This window comes from Rhinichthys klamathensis, unplaced genomic scaffold (genome assembly GCF_029890125.1).
Source record: "Rhinichthys klamathensis goyatoka isolate OS25496 unplaced genomic scaffold, OSU_Roscu_1.1 h1tg000593l_1, whole genome shotgun sequence".
Classification (NCBI taxonomy): domain Eukaryota; kingdom Metazoa; phylum Chordata; class Actinopteri; order Cypriniformes; family Leuciscidae; genus Rhinichthys; species Rhinichthys klamathensis.
In genome coordinates, this window is record NW_026607050.1 from 648,006 (window position 1) to 670,412 (window position 22,407).

Here is a 22,407-nt window from a genome sequence, read left to right on the forward strand (position 1 = left end):
GTAATAATCAAGAAACTTTACTGCCGTACCATGAGAGCAGCAGGGGTAATGATATGACGCAGCGCCTGAAAATAGTTCCGTTGTGTTGACGGAAGGTAGCCTATTTTCAGGCGCTGCGTCATATCATTACGCCTGCTGCTCTCATACGGCAGTAAAGTTTCTTGATTATTACGCAGGAATGAGAGTATAGTTCCTAGCCATATCAGCCTAGAAAATCGCAACTTTACATTTTCCGTCGGTCTTAGTGCACGATGTAACTACAGAAGAGTCAAGTTTTAAATAGGAAAAATATCGAAACTCTTTGGTCATTTTTTTTTTTTGCAGAAATGCTAATGGTCTTGTCCACTTCAATGATGTAGTTATGCTAAAAGTGGTACCGCCAGAACCGGAGATCGGCTGAATGGATTCAAAAACGGTAAAACTCAACAGTTTAACTCTGGGGGAGTTGTAAAATGAGCCTATTTCCAAAAAAAAGTGGAGTATCCCTTTAAGTTACATATTACATTTCACACTTAAGAACAAATATATGAAGCAAATCTTGCAGCTTAAGTTCACTGAAACAGTCAGTTAAACATTTCATTTATCCTTAATTTTGTCCTTGCACTAACCAATTAGAGAGCATTTCTTATTCAGATGTTTATCTTTCACAAACAATTTCTGATTAAAGAGAAAAACGTACCGTGACAGTATTTTTCTGTAATGTATGGACTAATCAGAAGCTTGTTTGTTGTAAATATGGAAGTGATATTTTAGCACTTTTACAATGCCAACACAGCTGGATGGTGTAACACTCTGTAACACTATGTAGCACTCGTGTGTCATTAAACTTCACTCAAAGTCATTTTAACATTGTTTATGTCTCTGTTTTCTTTTAAGGAGCCTTTAGTAAATAGTGAATATTAATTTAGAATCCCTTCAGCAACAAATATTGGTCAGTGTAATAGTAAAGACTGCTGTTAATTTAGTTAAATGATATATTATTTTGAGTTATCATTTCAAGTTTTTGTGACATAATTATGACGTGTCATGATTTACCAAAGCATTTATTTTCTTATGTGGTAGAATGGGCTTTCGACGCATCTCATAATTGACGTCATAATTCGATTTTTTAATGTCATATTACTTTTTATATCATAACTTCAAGTTATCATCATATAGTTTTGACAGTCAATTTCAACTTTTTATCTCATAATTGTGACATCATAATTTAGAATGTTTATGTCATGCCTATCTCATAATTGTTTACATTTTTTATCATAATTTCAAGTTTTTATTATATAGCTTTGACTTAGTGTGTCAGTTTCAACTTTTTATCTCATAATTATGACGTCATAATTTAGAATGTTTATGTCATGCCTATCTCATAATTGTTTACATTTTATATAATCATTTCAAGTTTTTATTATACCGCTTTGACTTAGTGTGTCAGTTTCAACTTTTTATCTCATAATTATCACGTCATAATTTAGAATTTTTGTCATGCCTATCTCATAATTATTTTATATCATAATTTCAAGTTTTTATTATACAGCTTTGACTTAGTGTGTCAGTTTCAACTGTTTATCTCATAATTATGATGTCATAATTTAGAATTTTTATGTCATGCCTATCTCATAATTGTTAACATTTTATATCATAATTTCAAGTTTTTATTATACAGCTTCGACTTAGTGTGTCAGTTTCAAAATTTTATCTCAGAATTATGACGTCATAATTTAGAATTTTTATGTCATGCCTCATAATTGTTAACATTTTATATAATAATTTCAAGTTTTTATTATACAGCTTTGACTATGTGTCAGTTTCAACTTTTTATCTCAGAATTATGACGTCATAATTTAGAATTTTTATGTCATGCCTATCTCATAATTATTTTATATCATAATTTCTAGTTTTTATCGTACAGCTTAGTGTGACAGTGTCAATTTAAAACTCATTTTGAGTTATGTCATAATGTTTTATGATTTACCAAAGCATGATTTATTTATTGTGTAGTAGAATTGGCTTCCATATTTTACTGGATATAAATATATTGTATAATATAAATAAATACCTTGCTTGTGTTCATGTATTTTTTATTTATTTAAATATATACACAAGAAAAAGTTTCTGCTGTTTTATTAAAGCATGTTTCAACCATTTCATCATCCTTTTTGACACACAGATTTAGTCCACAATGCATCACTAGCGCTTCTGCAGATTCAACCCACTCTCTCAAATCACTTTAATCTCCTCTTGACATCAAAATGAAAGAGGGAGTTTTAATTCAACCTAAAGATGTATTCAATTGAATAAAAATCTACAGCAGTGTATCATTAATCTGCTCAGTGAGCATTTCACTCAACTCTTTCACCTCAACATTTAATAAACTATTTCTACCCGAATATGAACATGCCTGAAGGAACGCAACTTTGACAAGAAGGCAAGGTAGAATCACAGAGCATAAATTTGTCACCAGCAATTGTTTTAATAAGTTTAAATCTTTGAAATGTACAGTTCAATGACATTTACAACAATTATTTCCATTTATATTCGCACGGTTCCTACTGTAGATATATTGGATTGCCATGTGGTACAAATATGATAAATAAGAACTTATTTACCTGCCATAAAATGGCCACAGAACAGTGGTTTTAACAGTATCGAACATGCGAGGAGGTGCAAGTTCGGAGGACACTGGAGAGGACGGAAAGGAGGACAGGCAGCTCCACATGCAAAAAAAAAGAAAAAAAAAAGAGACACTTTCTCGAAAGAAACATTCACAAAGAGTGTGTCGTCCGAGACATTATTATTCAGCGTAACTGTGGCGGTATCAGCTACACACATAACCCGTCCCAGCCCTTACATGTCTCAGTAATCTGCCATGAAGCCTAGTATGTGTGTGCGTACTGGCAGTCATGCTAGTCATTATCCTGATCAGGAATGTGTTTTAAATTATTGATGCTATGTTAGAAAGACGTCGCTTTTTTGAATGAGGTGTACGCCGGGCTGAAATAATCAAAATCAACTTTAGTCCTTGGTACCAAGATGTATCACTTCTTCATACATCCATATGACAATAAGCAATGATTTCTCGACTAACGATATGGAATTAGCTCTTTCCAGTAAAGATATGGATCGTGGACGGCACAATAGGACCAGGAGGCGAAATATGAAAAGGTCCATGCTGGTCCAGAGGTGCCCTATACAGTACAAACACATCTCTTGATCTCTACTCTTCTATGTAAATTAGTAAGCAGAAGGAGGAGGCGGGGCATATCATATGGGCGTGGCTTGGATAGCTGAACACAGATACATCAACAAACTGGACGATTAAAAAAAAACAAAAAAAAACATGCACAAGTCGGTTGGTATGTGTGATTTTACATGTCATGAAAGCACAACTGCTCTATTTCCACTGCCAACATACATGTTCTACTTTTAATTCCGCTTAAAGGGATAGTTCACCCAAACATGAAAATTTTCACATTAGTTACTCACCCTCATGTCGTTCCAAACTCGTAAGACTTTCGTTCATCTTATTTTGAAGAGATTTCGGTTCCTCCGTTCACCCAAAGACACTTAAATAAATCCACGATCGTTTGAATGATGAACAGATTTAATTTCGGCTTTTATTCCGATATAAACACTGATCGTGAACAAACACAGGGCATCAAATATACTAAAACAGAAGCTCAAGCATGTTCGCTTGACGTGCGAGAACCAATGAGGTTTGTTCTCGCATGTACGGTTGAGCCTTCGTTTACCATATAAAGTGATCATGTTTCTTCGGAAGATTTGAATTAAACCGCTCAATTCATATGGATTTTATCAACATCTTGACGCATCAGAGTTTTAGGTGAATATACTTTCAATGGAGGGACAGAAAGCTCCTCAGATTTCATCAAAAAGATCTTAATTTGTGTTTTGAAGATGAACGAAAGTCTTACGGGTTTTGAACGACATGAGGGCGAGTAACTAATGACAGAATTTTCATTTTTGTTTTGACTAAACCTTTAATGGTTTTTTTTTTTTTTATCACAGCTATGGTCTTTTAAAAATATTTTGCAGTTCGGGTATGAATCTATTGCAGAAGGCTGTCTATAAAGTATGGCCGCCTTTGGGTAACGCGTCTCTGCATGCTTGGAGCAAACAGAGGGCTTTCAGAGTCTGTAGCAGGGAATGCAGAGGGGCAACATCTTGGCACATGACAACGAGAGATATGTGTGTGAGGGGAAGCAGGCAGGGAGGAGATGGTGTGTAAGAGTCTTTTAGCTCTGTGCTGTTAACCTTTGCTCTGTGAGAGAGGCCTGGTGGGCCACCGTCTTGTTCTCGTGTGAGCGGAGATTGGAGACCACGTCGATAAAGGCCAAGCTCTGCACTTCTTTGTGAAGCGGCTCTAAGGCAAGAGGAGGAAACACACAATTCAGCCATTCAAACGGGATAATTTGATTCATGAGAGTTTAGTTCGGTACATGGAACAACATGCACAACACATTTTACTTGCATTTTTACTTTACTAAAATTATGAAGACATTTTTTTAACAAAGAAAATTGGAATAACAAATGTTACCATTAATAATTTAATAATTAGGTTGACACACTACATTTTAAAGGGGTCCTCTTATGATTTTTTAAAACATTTTTCTTTAGTGTGTATGTTGTCTGTTTGAGCATGAAAAAGGTCTGCAAAGTTACTAATCACAAAGTCACTCCAATAGGAGTTATTCTCTATATCAGTAAACACCGTTTCTGAACTCCCTGAATCCTTGAGTTTTCTTCCGGGAATAAACACGTCACAATATTGTTCAAAGAGAGTGATTTTTTTTTTCTTTTGTTCTTTGATTAACATAGACAGACATAAGCAGGTTTATTAGGCTGCTGTCACTTTAAGAGTTTATGCACGGATCCAATACACTGTTACACAATCTTTCTCAACTAATTAGGTTCCAAAACTGACTGTGTTTAACTGAATTAAGCCCCGTACACACCGGGACGAATATCGGCGCGCGTTATTCGTCAGCGTTTTTCAACGCGTTTTTTGTGTTCACACCCAAGCGATTTTCGCTGACGATGAGCCGAGTGAACATGCAAATTCATTCCCTGACATTAGATGGCGCTTAATGTAAAACAGAAATAGCTGCTAGTCCTATTTTGTAGTCGCTGTCGCGTTTGTCATAGTTCTTTATGTTCCGACACCAACGAGATCAGCAGCTCTATACATTCATCTTGCCTTGCATCTTCCTCGCCTTATTTCTTCCCGGCAGTGTAGACCATAGATATCCATAATAAAGGCCATATTTGGCCAGCAGCGCGGACGAGACATCTAGCCTTTATTATGGATATCTATGGTGTAGACGCGTGTAGACGCTACTTGGCGCATCTTCTTCGCCGTTACGTATGTATGCTCAGCAAGACTGTTTTGTGTTTGAGCGCCCCCAAGTTGTGTTTTACTGAAACTTCAGAAGCTCCATACACGTGAGCAAAAGCGCCAATCTCATTGGTCGGATAGTTTTTGACCCGGTGCGTCAAACCAAAAAAGACGAACCTGAGGCGTTTTAAAAAAAATGACGCTTTTACGCGTGCCGTTTTTCGCGTCGGTGTGCTCACTCACATAGGCGCCCTTTGTTTAGTCACGAGGCGTTAAACGTCGGCGAATATCGCGCACGAAATTCGTCCCGGTGTGAACAGGCCTTTAGTATTTCAAATTAGAATTTGTAAATTTATGCGCAATACAAGCAATATTTAACCGTAGCGAATGAGACGAGTGAGTGAGAGGAGGCGGGTGTGTGTCACTTCGCCGTTGGAGAGAAGAGAGCGAGAACGCGCAGCTGACGTTATTGCCTGTGTCACTGGCAACTAAATGGATAATTCGGAAAATAATCCGACTCCGGTCCCTGGCCGGTCGATCAGTGCAACTCTATGATTAAGGCGGCATTCACATATAGCGCCTAAAAACGCGTAGAAAACACTAGGCGCGCCGCGCCGCGTTCTCCTTTTTCCAAAGCGCTAGGGCGGTTGCGCTAGTCTGTCGTTGCTGTGGTTGGTTCTTGTCACGTGACCTACGGTGCGCTTGCGGCATTCTGAAAAGTTGAGATGTTTTTATCTCGATGCGGCGCGGACGCGCTTGGAAAAAACGAGCGTGTCGCTCCGCGACCGCGTCGCTTCCATTATGAGCGCGCATACCGCGCACCTACATTTGAAATAACGAACTTGAGCGTGCAAAAGACGCGATATGTGAACAGGCCCTAAGGCGTCTTTGTTACAGTGTAATTTAGCATTTAAGTACTGAGTAATAATAATTCACTGCATGAACTTACTATAGTGTTAGTATTAGGGTTTGGTTTAGGGTTAGTTGCATGTATTAGCTAAACATATGCATAATATAGTTAAGTAAGCTTATTTCTTAAGTTTTTCCCCATCTAATATTTAAAATTTATTTTATTTCAAATAGTTTTTGTCAACAATAATAATGCTGTTTAAGTGTAGTTTCAGGCTTCTTTTGGTTCAATCCTTCCTACACCTGTGAACGTGTTGAGTCATTTGTTTCTGTGATCTCTTGACTCACCCGATCCCATGATGGAGCAGATGATAATCATGGAGTTGTATTTGATCTCTGGTGCACTGTGCTCCTCTGTCAGTAGTTTGTGTAGAACCTGCACCAAATTGGAGTCGACAAAGTCCTTCTCTGCACAGTCTGAAATCGAAGCCGTGAAGTGACTCAGTTAAAAGTTCGGAACAGCACAAAACATTGTGACATACCTGAATGAATGCCCTCATCTCACTAAAGGCTTCAAGGGGCTATATGTAGTATTCAGAAACCCTTGTTATTAGCGACACTGGTGGCCGTTAAGTGAACTGCAGCCTGCAACTTACTGCTCGTGCTCGCATTCGTGCTCACGTAACTTATCCGCTTAGAAGTAAAAAGTTGGAAATAACTTTGCAGCTCGCTTTCCTCTCATTAACAAAATAAAAATAATAAATAAATAAAATATAGCTGCGAGCAGCGATTACGGGCCCAAGCCGGTGGCACCGCAACCCCGGTGCCTTTAGTTACCTAAAGGCACCGGAGTGGCGGTGCCGCCGGCTTTGGCCCTTCATCGCTGCTCGCAGCTATATTCATATATATATATATATATATATATATATATATATATATATATATATATATATATATATAAACAAGCCGGTGGCACCGCCACCCCGGTGCCTTTATATATATATATATATATGTCTACATTGTTCAATCACGCCTCACACACACACACACACTTTTGCAGAGCCCACACCAATGCAAGCTCTATAGCACACATCTTCTCAAAGGTCAAAGCGGAGTTACGATATTGCCCGTCATGCACAGTAACCCTAAAGGCACCGGGGTGGCGGTGCCACCGGCTTGTTTATATATATATATATCGTATTATTCTAACTTGTAAAAAACTATTAACTTTTGTTAATATTCAACCATTTCACAACTAACTTTTTTCCATAGATCAAACACAACATAATTATATGGTGGACTGAAACAAAAATTATTAATTAAATAAAATTATTGTTTTCCTCTGAAATAGCAAAAGCATCACACACTAGCTGTACCTGCTCTAAATAAAAAATAGTAATTCAATAAAAATACAAAATCGAACTAAATAAAATAAATTATTACAAAAACAAAATCAAACCAAAGAAAATATATCTTCGAAAAAAAAAGCGAGTGTCATGAGGAAAGGCGCCTCAGGAATCGTCAGGATTAACTCCATGTGTAAGGAATTTTGATTGATTTTATTTGTCACTTGAAAATTATTGTTAAATGTGTGCCTGCATAACTTTAATAAGATTTATTTTCTTTGATTTTATTTTGTTTTATATAATTTATTTATTTCGATTTTGTATTTTTATTTAAATACTATTATTTATTTAGAGCAGGTACAGCTAAGTGTGCGATGCTTTTGCTATTTCAGAGGGAAAAAAACACATTTTATTTCAAAAAGGCTTTTCAATTAAATAAAATGTTCAAGCTTTGTTTTCGTTTTATTATTTTGTTTGTTTTAAGCTTTGTTTAATTTATATTGTTAATCATCTGACACAAAACAAATGCATAAAGTATCATTTTAACTTTTAAAAAACTATTAACATTTGTTAATAGTACATTGCCTGTCTTTTGTTAATAGGACAAAACATAGTTATTATATTTTATAATATTTTATAAATATATAAAATAAACATTTGTAATGAAATCGTTCAAAAAAATGATATTAGCATTGTTTTAAACTTTGAAACAGAAGTAGCGCAATGCCTGGCCACTCCCGCGCCGCCTCCTTTTCACAATCCGAGGGAACCGTCTCCGGAATTTTAACCTCACTCCTAGAAGTCCAATTCTCATTATTCATGCCTCTTACCTGGGATTGATTGCACACACACACACACACACACACACACACACACACGCACGCACGCACTCACACGCACGCACGCACTCACACGCACACACACACACACACACACACACACACACACACACACACACACACACACACACACACACACACGTGTCAAGTCACTTACATTTTAGATGCAATGTTGACTGTTCTTCTGTTTCAGCAGCGAAAATAGTTAAACAAAGATCACAGCAGAACCATTGCATCTCACAGCAACGTGTTTTCTCATTACTGAATGATTCAGCATTTTGAACAAATTGGTTGACTCAAAGATTCAATGACCAATCCATAAACATCTGTCTCATTCATGAATGACTCAGTCGTTCAAACGAATCGTTTGAACGAATGAATCAATGACCCGCTCATTAAGACGGTCGCCTGGCGACACCTAGTGACGGTTTAGTGTTATTTGATTATACACTCAAAATATTCCACAACAAATCCTTTAAATTTAATGATATTCAGAACAAAACACGAATAAAAAAATAACTATAATAAAGCCAAAACCAAATAATTTAAAACAAAAGTAAAAGTAAGTGGTGTTAGGCTCACGTAAATCTCTCTTTAGAATCTAAATGTTGCAACATTTGCGATGTATTTGGATGCTAAACTATTCTTTATTACAGGCTTTGTACTTCACTCACGTTCCAATATCGACGGAAAAAATCATCCTCTTCACTTGTGCAAAAATGTGCTTGGAAAAATCACAGTGGAGCGGTGCTTACTGTGAATGATACAAATTGTACTACTGACTATTTCAACATAGCAGTGTAATTTGTATATGTTAGGTTGAATGTTTTATTATTGTGTGTGTGTGTGTGTGTGTGTTTGTGTGTGTGTGTGTGTGTGTGTGTGTGTGTGTCAGTGTGTGTGTGGGGGTCTGGGTGGCTCAGCGCGATTGAACAGTGAAACATACTCCGTCATTTTCTTCATACAGGACATCATTCAAACGTCAAAGTGTTTACTTATATTTGTGTACACTCGCAATAAAACACAACATTGTGTTTTTGTTAAATAAATTAAAGTAATACGTCCCCCGAAATGGCGCTAATTTTAAAATGAAACTAAAATGCTCACGGCTGCACGGGCATTCATAACTCTGCGCGCCCACGGTGAGGGACGAGCAGAACAGAGCGAACGTTGTTTAGTTCATTCCTACTTCCATAGGAATTAATTGAAAAAGCTCACTCTACTCTGCACCATTATTAATGAATTGTGCAGACGTCCTTATTTTACTTTCGCTTTTTACCTGATTTTGAACACAAGAGGGCAGTATAACACTATGTATGATTTGGAAAAAAAAAATTTTTGACTAAACAACCATTCTGGCTGTTTTTAAACTTAAACATTATTCTCTAATTGCTCTCACCATGCCCGTTTCTGAAACTCTGCACATGTCTACTGTCTAATAAATGTGATGTGTCTGTCGGGTTTCATGCAATTTCAAGTATGTTAAGAGTCTCAAAAGCATCAACAAAGAATAATAAAGTTTGATGCGTTGCCACGGCAACAGTATCTAAGATATCAATAATCCTTTCTCAGGTCTACATCTGCCGTGTGTCTACATTATACACATAAAGTTTGAAGCAAATTGGGTAAAAATAAGAGGGTGATTTCAAAGCCTTTAGGAAGTGACACACTTCCTGCTGCCAGTTGGTGGCGCTATAACTTTGACTCACAATAGTCACATCCATGTGATCGGACTCTTACAGCGAACACACTGCTGAAGTTTCATCAAGATCAGTTAATGTATGCAGAAGTTATAACACACTTCCTGTTTCCTTTATTCGCCATAAATTCGTTTCCTCGCCACGGCCAAACCGTTCGAGATATCAAAAATCCCCTTGCAACTTTTCATCCTCAATGTCTTGACTTCATGCTGACCGAGTTTCGTGGCGATTGGTTGAATTCTCTAGGAGGAGTATATCGAATTCCAGGGGCATACGCTTCCAAACAAACCATAATAGCCGACTTCCTGTTGGGCTGGGGTAAAAAGTAAAAGTACAAAGGATATATGAATCGATGAGATCTATATGTGTACCGAGTTTCATATTATTACATTCAAGCGTGTTTGATTTATGGACCAAGTTTTTGGACCCTGTTCCAGGGGGCGCTGTCGAGCCCCCCTGCCACGCCCGGGTACCAGCTTCAGCCCGGCCCTGATGGCCGCGGGTTCTGACCCGTGTGCAAAGTTTCAAGAGTTTTTGAGCATGTTAAGGGCCCCAAAAGTGCGCTGAGAGTCTCAAAAGTATCCAAAAAGAATATTAAAGTTTGATGCGTTGTCACGGCAACAGCATCTAAGATATCAACAATCCTTTCACAGGTCTACATCTGGCGTGTGTCTACATTATACACATCAAGTTTGAAGCAAATCGGGTAAAGCCTGTTTGATTTATGGACCAAGTTTTCGGACCCCGTTCCAGGGGGCGCTGTCGAGCCCCCCTGCCACGCCCGGGTACCAGCTTCAGCCCGGCCCTGATGGCCGCGGTTTCTGACCCGTGTGCAAAGTTTCAAGAGTTTTTGAGCATGTTAAGGGCCCCAAAAGTGCGCTAAGAATCTCAAAAGTATCCAAAAAGAATATTAAAGTTTGATGCGTTGTCACGGCAACAGCATCTAAGATATCAACAATCCTTTCACAGGTCTACATCTGGCTTGTGTCTACATTATACACATCAAGTTTGAAGCAAATAGGGTAAAGCGTGTTGGATATATGGACCAAATTGTCTGACCCGTTCAAGGGGGCGCTGTCGAGCCCCCCTGCCACGCCCGGGTACCAGCTTCAGCCTGGCCCTGATGGCCGCGGGTTTTGTCCCGTGTGCAAAGTTTCAAGAGTTTTCGAGCACGTTAAGAACCCCAAAAGTGCCCGAAAGCATAAAAAAGCATGAAAAAGCTTAAAAAAAGGAATATTAATGTTTGATGCATTGCCATGGCAACAGTATCTAAGATATCAATAATCCTTTCACAGGTCTACATCTGGCGTGTGTCTACATTATGCACATGAAGTTTGAAGCAAATCGGGTAAAAATAAGAGGGTGATTTAAAAGCATTTTGAAAGTGACACACTTCCTGCTGCCAGTTGGTGGCGCTATAACTTTGACTCACAATAGTCACATCCATGTGATCGGGCTCTTACAACGAACACACTGCTGAAGTTTCATCAAGATTAGTTAATGTATGCAGTAGTTATAACACACTTCCTGTTTCACGTTTCTCGCCATAATTTCGTTTACTCGCCACGGCCAAACCGTTCGAGATATCAAAAATCCCCTGGCAATTTTTCATCCTCAGTGTCTTGACTTCATGCTGACCGAGTTTCGTGCCGTGTGTTTGAATTCTCTAGGAGGAGTATTTCACATTCCATTGCATGTGTTTTCCAAACAACCCTTAATAGCCGACTTCCTGTTGGGCTGGGGTAAAAAGTAAGAGCATGAAGTATATATGAACCGATGAGATCTATATGTGTACTGAGTTTCATATTATTACATGCAAGCGTGTTTGATTTATGGAGCAAGTGTTCAAACCACGTTCCAGGGGGCGCTGTCGAGCCCCCCTGCCACGCCCGGGTACCAGCTTCAGCCCGGCCCTGATGGCCGCGGGTTCTGAGATGTGTGCAAAGTTTCAAGAGTTTTCGAGCACGTTAAGGCCCCCAAAAGTGCCCAAAAGGTAGTAAAATAATAATAATAATAATAATAATAATAAATAATAATCCTTAGGAAAACAATAGGGCCTTCGCCTTTTCAAGGCTTGGGCCCTAATGACAGCGGTGAGAAAGCAGCAGTAAAGAAAGCATTTGATCATAGTGATGTGGATATGTTTAACCCATCTCTGCAATATTGTTGACAGATCAGGTAATTAAACTTACAGTTATGATTAGGGCTGGGCAACGATTAATCGCATCCAAAATAAAAGTTTGTGTTTACATAATATATGTGGGTGTAGTGAGTATAATTATTTTGTATATATAAATACACACACATGCATGTATATATTAAGAAACATGTGTTATTAATATATCAAATATTGATATATAATATTAATTATGTATAAATATATATAAAGTATATACCGGTACATGCAAATATTAGATATATAAAAAACGTAATAAAAAAATATAAATATCTGTGTGTATTTATATATACAAAATAATTATACACACTACACACACATATATTATGTAAACACAAACTTTTATTTTGGATGCGGTTAATCGTGATTAATCGTTGCCCAGCCCTAGTTATGATAGTTTGAATTGATTAAAGTATATTTGAGAGTATACAGATCTGGCTATGTGAGATTACATTTTGTATGAATTCCTTTTCTTTGCACGACACATTGACAGCACAGTACAGAACAGCTCTTTCAGCATTATGCTGAACGTTGTTTAAGCATTCATGTGTCATTGAACAGAAGAGAGGTTCTCCAGTGCGCGCATAAATCCTTTTGATTTTCCTGGCAAAAACTGTCCCGAGTCCTTCACACGAAAATCAGTCTACAGGCTTTCATAGACAACCTAGGAAATCGGGGAAGGTCTCGTTTTTTAAGTTTCGTTACAAGCTGATCACACATTGACGATAAAAAAGTGATTAATACATAAAAATTCTTACATATAGCCCTTTAAATGCATGAAAGATGGAAGATAAATACACGGTAAAAAAAATGTCATTACACAATTTTAATTAAAACAAGCATTAGTTAGTTTGTAAGTTTAGCGATTTCAGAATTTTAATTAGACTATCAACCACACCAAAATGCTGCAAAAACTCTGAATGTGTTCAAATAAGGTGAATTTATGTACATTTGGACTCTTTTGCCAATTTTGTTAAAAGTAAAAGTAACCCAGTGTTGTTACTGTTAACTAAAACTATTAAAGAATTTTTGGTAGTTGAAATAAGCTGAAAGAAAATATTAATATTAGATGAAAAACTTCAATTTAAAGTTTTGAAACAAATTGAAGTACTAAAATTAATAAAACGTAAACAAAAAATTCAAGCTAAATAGAAATACCAATCAATGAAAAGTGCATAACAAAAAGACTAAACTAAAATTAAAATATAAAACTGAAACTATCAAACTAAAAGATACAAACTACAATAGCATATAGACGACAATACTAAAATAAAACTGCAGTGCAGTTGAATTCACCCTGCTGAAGACATTCAGGCGTGTGCGCGTCTCTTCACAGATTTATATAACATACAGTAATATTTGATTTTTACCCAGATCTAGTGCTGCTATGAGACCCAAGGCCACCAGCGCTTCATTCTGCATGATCATGTGTTCACTCGTCGCCATGGTTATCAAGTGCTTAACACCTTCACCTTGTATGACTGTTCGGACCACATCCTATTCAGAAAGAAAAAACAGCAGTCAGAAGCTTCCAGAGGACATGAATCCCTGATGGAAAAATTGGCTGCAATAACACAATTCCTTTGATGTACGAAGTTGTGAGTCCAATGAAATTGCTGTACCATTTCTCATACAACACCATGACTCAATGACCCAGATAATAAGAACCAATCAGAGCATATTTGATGTTTAATACACAGACATAATAGATGTTTTGTGCATTCCTTGTCGCAGTCATGTCGACGGTTAAAACAAAAGATTTACTGCTGTAGTCGGGTTCACACTGTACCAATTTGGCCACGATTTGGCCGTCTGAAACAAGTATTGTGAATCCGCAGAGATTCCTCTGATCCTAGGCCAAAATCTGAAGTCTTTAATTGTTAGTTTAACATGTTCGCCGACAGCCGATTAATGACCATTGCGATCAAATATTACTTCCGATGAAGTTCTGGCAGTGTCAGAAGTTTTGAGCCGCAGTCCTGTAGTGTGACTTCTCCTACACACACACCCGTCGAATCAAAAACCAATAGGAGTGCAGAACCTGAAGTGAAACAACAACAAACCACCATTTGCTCCAAACACACGTCTTCGTTTTTTTTTTTTCATTTTCTTTTCAAGATGATGAAAATTAAAGTCCCCCTGTAGTCATTTTATCCCTTAAAACTCATCTTGGGTCACCAAAATAGCGTATTTAACCTTTTTTTCTTTTCTTCTACCAATAAAATTATTCATGTCTTAAAATGGCTTGAATGTAACTCTACACCCTTGCTTCATTTAGCATTCCCGGATTCATGAATATGCTAATTATCCCCGCCTCCACTCACTCACGTGAACTCAGAATACCTGATCCACTCTGTCAAATTTACTATAGTAAACGCTGCACAACGGCAAGTGGAAATGCTGGTTTTAATTCAGCCATATATGTTTGAACCAGAAACTGATTCAGAAGAAGAAGTGAAAGAGCGATTTATAAAGACTCGCCTGCAAGTCGATGTATCAGAATAGTAATGCGTTTTATGTATCGCTCTCTACAATGTCGGACGCATAACGGTAATTAATACGAGTAGCCTTTGGTTTGACTACGTTATCAAACAGCTAATAATGTGTTGCTAATGTTACACAAACCATGTTCCCGTTCGCATCTCAGAGTCAGACAGCTGCCTTCTAAAAATCAGCATCCTTAGAAACACTTTGAACAACTTATAGAGAAAGGCATATAGTTCATTATAACATCATAATAAAAATCATACTTAAAGGGATACTTCAGGATTTAGCATTAAGCTTTGTATTAGTAGAAAACCTGTAGTATTTTCGAATACCGTGCCTTCCACCCTCATATCCCCCTGAGACGAGAGATTTAAAGGAACGCTCCGACTTTTGGGGACTTTAGCCTATTCACCTTATCCCCCAGAGTTAGAAAAGTCCATACATACCTTTTTCATCTCCGTGCGTGCTATAAGTCTGTTTGACGCACCCACCGCTAGCCTAGCTTAGCACAAAGACTGGATGTAAATGGTTGCAGCTAGCATACTAATCCAAATAAGTGACAAAATAACGCAAAACATTTTTCTATTTACATGTTGTGATTTGTATAGTCACAGAGTGTACAAAAAACAAAGTCACATGAGACACAGACATATTTTAACCGTATAAATACTGGGAACTATATTCTCTGAAGGCGAAGCACTGCTACTTGGGCGGAGTGATAACCGCAGCACCTGAGACGCGCTCTCTGCTCCTCACCACAACGCGTCTCAGGTGCTGCGGTTATCACTCCGCCCAAGTAGCAGTGCTTCGCCTTCAGAGAATATAGTTCCCAGTCCAAATTTAAAAATAATTTCACATTTCTTCTACATTAATGACCCATTTTAAATCCACATTCATCTTTCCAGAGGTGAAGTATCCCTTTAATTCACCCACTATATTGCTATATGTACTTGATTTTTCATATCAACAGAAAAATATAGCGGGATAACCTGGCTTCTCTCGAGACTCCCCTGCTTCGCCGCATAGTTAATGATATACTAAACCCCTCCCGCACGTGATTGGTTACAAAATATTTGTTACATAGAGAACAATGGCGATTTCAAACCGCATTATTGAGACCGTCTTTGATTTACTGCAGTTTTAAGGAGAAAATACTCCGCAATGGTGTTGACTTGTCTTAAAGCGTATTAAAAACACCACAACATTAAAAAACGTGATTGCCACTCATCTAGAGATTATTTTTGTTAGCTATACCCCATTTCTATCTCGCATGTAAATGCAGTCTCAGTCACTGAACATGTCACGGATTGATGATGTAAATCTCTGGACGAGTCTTCTTGTTTTTCGCCGGTTTTTAACGAGTCTTGACTGCTGTACAGGGGGATCATGTTCGTACAGTCTGACAAGCAACAGTCGTAAAGGACTATTATAAATCGTACAGTGTGCACCTGGCTTTAGTCGTGTCAAGCCTGCTCAGGATATGGTGTGTGATGATGCACGTCTAGGAATAATGCTGCAACATCAGTAAAGCATCACCAGCTGTTTCCATCGACAGTTGCAAACTTAAGCTCAAATATTTGGAATATTGCATAAAACATTCGTGAATAAAGCACTATTTCCATCCCATGTGTTCAAAAGTACAAAATCGTCACTTCCTGGGAAACTGGTGCAAAATATCTCATTAAAAATGGAAGTTGCTGCAATCGGGGAAGCCACTGTGGCTGTTTTTCGTACATCTTCAATGACTTGTGCCTCAAAGTGTGCAGACGAAATGCAATAAATGCTGTTCTTCTGTGTTCGGATGCCTGGCGTTTGGGAACGCAATCATGTGAGACTCTACTGGGAGGGAATAATATGTGGATGGAAACATAGCTACTGGAATGAGAGAGAGAATGAAGTGCAAGAGTGTGAGACCTTTGACTTGCTGTGTCGTATGAGAGCGGACAGCAGGCGGTTGGACTCTCCCATCACTCCGGCGTGGTCTTTCGCTTCACACCACTCCACCAAACGCTTCACCAGCTTTGGGTTTGTCCCCAGTTGCTCTGCTGCATCAGCTGCAACACACACAGCACTGAACATAATCTAGCCAACACAAACCACAGTGGAGCACATGCTGCAACACACACACACACACACACGCACACACACACGCACACGCACACACACACGCACACACACACACACACACACACACACACACACACACGCACACACACAGGCACACACACACGCACACACACACAAAGGCGCTGTTTGGATTTAAATAGGCAAATGCTTAAGTCTATGATTGGATCATTATTGCAGTGATTATTATGTTTCTAGCATGTTACATGTTTGGCAACAGTTCTTCAAACCCTAACTGATGGAGTGTGTAGCTTTTCATTTCTTAAACAACCATCATGGCCATTTTACAGGATGTAACTGATGCACCTCTTGAAGGAAATAACATCACAACATTTATTTCAATCAAGAGATGCATTAAGTTTTGGTCAAGATCTTGTATTGACAATGCAAGAGTCCAGCACTCTGTAAAGTCTCCTCCAGCACATCCCAAAGACTTTCAATGAATTTAAGGTCTGGACTCAGAGGTGCCAATTCATGTGTGAAAATGATTCTTCATGCTCCTCCTCCCAACTATTCTTTCACAATTTGAGCCTGATGAATCTTGACATTGTCATCCTGGAGTATGGCCATGATGCGTCAATGGAAACACAGCATTCGACAACCATCTTCACAAACTTGTAATGGGAAGCGCTTATAAACTGGGTGTTGTTAACCTAAGAGAAGATTTAAGGACTGTGGTTTTCCAGGAAAAAATTCAAGGAAGAGCTACTTTGTGGCTTTAATACTTTATGAAGCTACATTTGAACATCTAAGATATGCTGATGTAGATCTTTTAAGGCACATTCCTCTTAAAGGCATATTCTGGTGTTAAATATAATATAATACATCATGCCTGTGAAAACTCATCCCCCTCAGTTTGTCAAAAAGCAAAAAGAGCAGAAGACGCATATACAGTAATGGGGGGGGGGGGGGTGGTGGTGTTATGAATTAACTGTAAAGTAACTATTTCTTAGCTGGATCAGTTTTACTACTGTGAATTAAAACTCAAAGTAAGACTATAAAAAAACCTTTTTATTAATTTAAACAAAGCTGAAATACAATATAAGTATTAGATGAAAAGTTAACAGAAATAAAATAAGTGTAAGGAGAAGTGCTACATTTCTTTTAAACAAACTGAAATAAAAATAAGTTAAAAGCTAAATAGAAATATTAGAAAACACAAAAAGAATGACAAAAGCACACAAAAAAAATTAACCTTACAATAATAAAAATAAAAGCGAATTCAAAATATTAATATATATTAATCTTGATTAAGGCTAATATGTACTCACATATTTTTTGTACCAATTAATGTATTATGAATGAACGTATTTACTAATGAAAAATGATATAAATGAACATTAACCTAGATTAATAAATGCTGTAAAAAACAGTTCACTGTTAGTTCATTATACTTGCATTAACCACCAACTGTTAACAAATTGAACCTCATTGTAAAATGTTACCTATTATACTTTCTAAACATCATGGTAGTTCGATATTTTAAATGTCTTCTCTTGTCTTCTAGGTGTTTGTGGTTTTCTAGCCTGTGGTAATTGCCAGCATGTCACAAGACGCTGTCGATACAGCTTAAGCAGTATTTAAGTTTATTTACCCAGGAATATTCATTTTAAACCCAAGCTGTCACTGAAAGCTAACACGGCTGGACTGCTGCCAATGCAAATTCATCCGTGGCGGATCCCTTGTCTGCAGATCCATCGTTTTTAAATGACAGAGTGCCATCGATCCTCTGCTCACTTAATATCAGAGACTCGCTGCTGTGCGGCGGCAGCTGGGACGAGTCTGAGATCAAATGACACATGCTGTCTTTAACTGAGCTAAACACCTGTAAACCATACAGTGATCTGTAAGCTTATCCATTTGAATTAAAAACCCATGGAATAAAGACTTTTAGCTCATATCTGTTAGTCTGAGGCCATCTAAATGCTAACTTTTTAACAGACATTTGAAGTTACAATTACATCGTTATTTTAGAATTATTTATATGCTACTATAGTATTTATTTTGAGCTTATATTTTGTTTTCATCTTGATTTTAGATTATATTTGAGTCTTTTTTATTATGTGCTTTTGTCAATTGTCTCATTTTTTTATATTTCTATTTAGATTTAATTTATTTTTTTATTTCAGTTTTAGTTTTAGTAATCAACCTAAATTTATTTCATTTCGGTTAGTTGCAAAGGCAACATTTCTAATTTGTTTTCCCATCTTAAAATAATGATATAAATACAAATAAATATCCAGGGTATATACAGAAATTCTTAAAATGAATTTAATACCTTTTAATACCTTCACAATATTTTTTAATACCATCACGACTTCAAGATGCAACTGTAGTGGCGTATATAGAGACAAGTAAAGTAATGAAATATCTTCGCAAACTTACATTTCCCCATAATGTCAAAATTGGTCTTCGGTGGTGGCCGACAGACACTTATCCTTTCTTGCCCCCTTTTTTTTTCCTTTTTTTTTAAGCTTTGATTTTACCACTTGATTTCATAGCTTTCTAACATAAAATACTTCTTTGCTGGACCTGATAATTGTTTTGGTATAATCATATCAATATCAAAAAGTAGAATAAAAACGAAGCATTAAAAAGTTTATTTAAGTCTAATTTTCTACCATATACTGTAAAATTTAATAGAATTAGCTGCCAGATACTTTTTTTTTTTAATTAAATAACAAAAATGGCTGCTAGATAACAACTTGCTTTGCACTTTTTTTCTGGTTTCACCTCACTCCAGTCTAAACTAAATTATTATTATTATTTATTTTGGCAATGTTTCTACACATTATAATATAAATAACCTGAAAATACTACGTAGTTTACAACATACATGAATTGTTTGTTCATGTTACTTCACAGTGCATTAACTAATGTTAACAAATACAACTTTTGATTTCAATAATGTAGGCTATATAGTGAAATTGACATTAAGAAATATGAATTAATGACGCAGACGTGCAGTTTATTAATAGTTCATGTTAACTAATGTAGTTAACTAGATTTTAATAAATGGAACCATATTGTGTTACCGATTCAGAAGTCCCGTGAGGACAGATCAGTTGTTTTAACCATTCATTAAAGTGACGCGTCATTAGCGGACGTGTACGCATTGTGTGGTTATCCCATCAGTTAGAACATCGAACATAGAACAAATAGGTTTTTTTAGGATAGATTTTTCCTTTATTGAAAGTGTGGTTATGTCAGCTGAATGTGGGGAAAGCCCTGAGAGAAGATAAAGCAACGTTTTTTTAGCACAATTCACACACAGCGGGAAATAAATTTCCAATTGCGCCACGTGAAACTTCGGTCTTCCGACCTTTTACCATCGTGTCTATTGATTTTGATTAATATGAGCGAGGGAGAGAGAGCAAGAGTGAATTGAGTGTGCGCGCGCAGCCGGGTCTCTCTCTCTGTTCCTTCTTTCAGTTAACATGCACCCTGTCACAAGCGCAGCAGTCAGTCGTCTACATTAGGCTACTCACCGATCAAATATGGCTTTGGCGGCCGACTGATGACTGAAATAGAAGCGAACTCGCGAACAGGTTGGGCAGCAAGCCAGGCCAGCCGGGTACCCAGTTTGTTTCGAAATTATTTTTAAAAGTTTTAAGTTCATAGTAACAACAGGGACAAACATTAGAATGCAGTTTTTCTCTTTCAGGAAAAACAAAAACAAAAAAATTGATGACACATCCTGCACTCATGGTCGTGGCCACATTTGTGTCCAATCAAATTCTCTTTAGAATGGAAATGCCCCACCCCCTAATAAAACATCAACAGCAAGCAGCAAATCGTAGTTAATACAGAAAAGAAAACGTCAATCGACATTTCATGCCGTTTTTAAGTTTATATATAGTCTAAATTAAAGGTAAGTGTGTAATTTTAACGCTGAATCGTGGGCGGTTAATAAATACCCTGTGTGTCGATGAGCATCCGTAATGTTCCCAGGAGCTTGAACTGGACTGGTGGCATCTCGGATTTAAGGAACTTCAGCACTACATCCGACACACCAGCCAAGAGCATCTTAGACTTGTTGACCACTGGAGAAGACAAGGGAAATGACGTAGATTTAGTTTTAAGACACTTATGCAGAGGTTGGTGAACCATTCGAGGATTGAGTGAAATTTCAGACTGACCCGGAATGGCCAGGTTCCTCAGAGCGCTGAGGGCGGCGTGCTGCACCGTGACGTTCCCCTCTTCAACATGTCTGTCTAACAGCTCAAGAAGCTTCTGTACAATACCAGTGTCTACCATGTGGATGCAGTTTCCATCTGTACACACACACACACACAAAAAAAACACTTATTCACAATCTCAACACCGTGACCACACGATCCTCCAAGTTCTTGTAGGCCTGAGGTCTTACCATTACGGGCAAAGTTAGCGATGGCTAGCGCTCCCGCTAGCTGGAGCTGGTGGTTGTTGGAGGGCACCCATGAGAGAACCCTCTGAAACACGCTGCCCTTACCACCCTCAAACAGCTTCTGCATCGACTCATCTACAGGAAAACACATCACACATGACTGCAAACACAACACAAATACAGTAACATGAGAGAATGAGACAAATTACAATGCCTTTAAGATGGAGACCAACTAGGTTAAACTATTCAATGGACCAGTATTAGGTTTCGTCTGGTTGTGATAATACATCACGGAATTTTATTCAACGGAAAGTGCAGTGAACTTATGGCACACTACAAAAGACAATACATATTAGCATTTTGCCAAAATTGAGTTTTGAGGTAAATCATGTTTCTTAAACTATGGTCTGCCCTGTAACAGAGAGTTTGGCTCAACTATGCTCAGAGTTAGAGAAAATGGTGTGAAAAGTTGATTTAACAAAGGAAATTCTATCAAAAAAATCTTTGAACACATTTTTACCTTATTTTAGTCTCCTTTTTATAGCAGTATGGCTAATAAATCTGATATGGGACGTGAACAAGAAAACTTCCTGACTTCTTTGTAATGACGAGCTGAGAGAAAAACACACTTTACAATCTGGATGATTATCATATTTGTAATGACAGAATATACATTACTCTTCAAAATGTTGTGGTCAGTAATATTTTTTTCTTTTATTAATACTTGTATTCAGCAAGGATGCATTTAAATTGATAAAAATTGACAGTAAATATTTCTATTTCAACTAAATGCTGTTCTTTTAAACTTTCTATTATTCATTATAGAATCTTGACTCTTTTTGTTCTTTTTTTCACAAAATATTAACCAGCACAACTGTTTTCAACATTGATAATAACATTTCTAGTTTCTTGAGCATTAGAATGATTTCTGAAGGATCATGTGACACTGAAGACTGGAGTAATGAGGCTGAAAATACAGCTTTGCATCACAGGAATAAATTACATTTTAAAATATTCAAATAGAAAAGAGATATTTTTAAATTGTAAAAATATTTCACAATTTTATAATAAGAAACATTACAAAAACGTACCAACCCCAAACTTTTGAACGGTAGTGTGTCTGAGGTTGGAAAAGGTCTCAGAAATGAATGTCTTCAATACATTCAGTGA

The 22,407-nt window shown here is 37.4% G+C and overlaps 1 protein-coding gene across 3 annotated transcripts in view; it reads right to left on the bottom strand.

Moving 5' to 3' along the window:
• Positions 1-3,978: 3,978 nt before the first annotated feature.
• Positions 3,979-22,407, bottom strand: part of rap1gds1 (RAP1, GTP-GDP dissociation stimulator 1) — a 50,885-nt gene continuing 32,456 nt past the window's right edge. For all 3 annotated transcript variants that reach the window (XM_056240351.1, XM_056240350.1, XM_056240352.1), the window contains 7 exons: positions 21,241-21,372; positions 21,011-21,145; positions 20,789-20,914; positions 16,662-16,801; positions 13,631-13,757; positions 6,548-6,676; positions 3,979-4,378 (listed from right to left, as the gene is read on the bottom strand). In XM_056240351.1, coding sequence (XP_056096326.1) covers positions 4,251-4,378; positions 6,548-6,676; positions 13,631-13,757; positions 16,662-16,801; positions 20,789-20,914; positions 21,011-21,145; positions 21,241-21,372 — 917 coding nt within the window. In that variant the 3' untranslated portion in view covers positions 3,979-4,250. The remainder of the gene's footprint in view (positions 4,379-6,547; positions 6,677-13,630; positions 13,758-16,661; positions 16,802-20,788; positions 20,915-21,010; positions 21,146-21,240; positions 21,373-22,407) is intronic.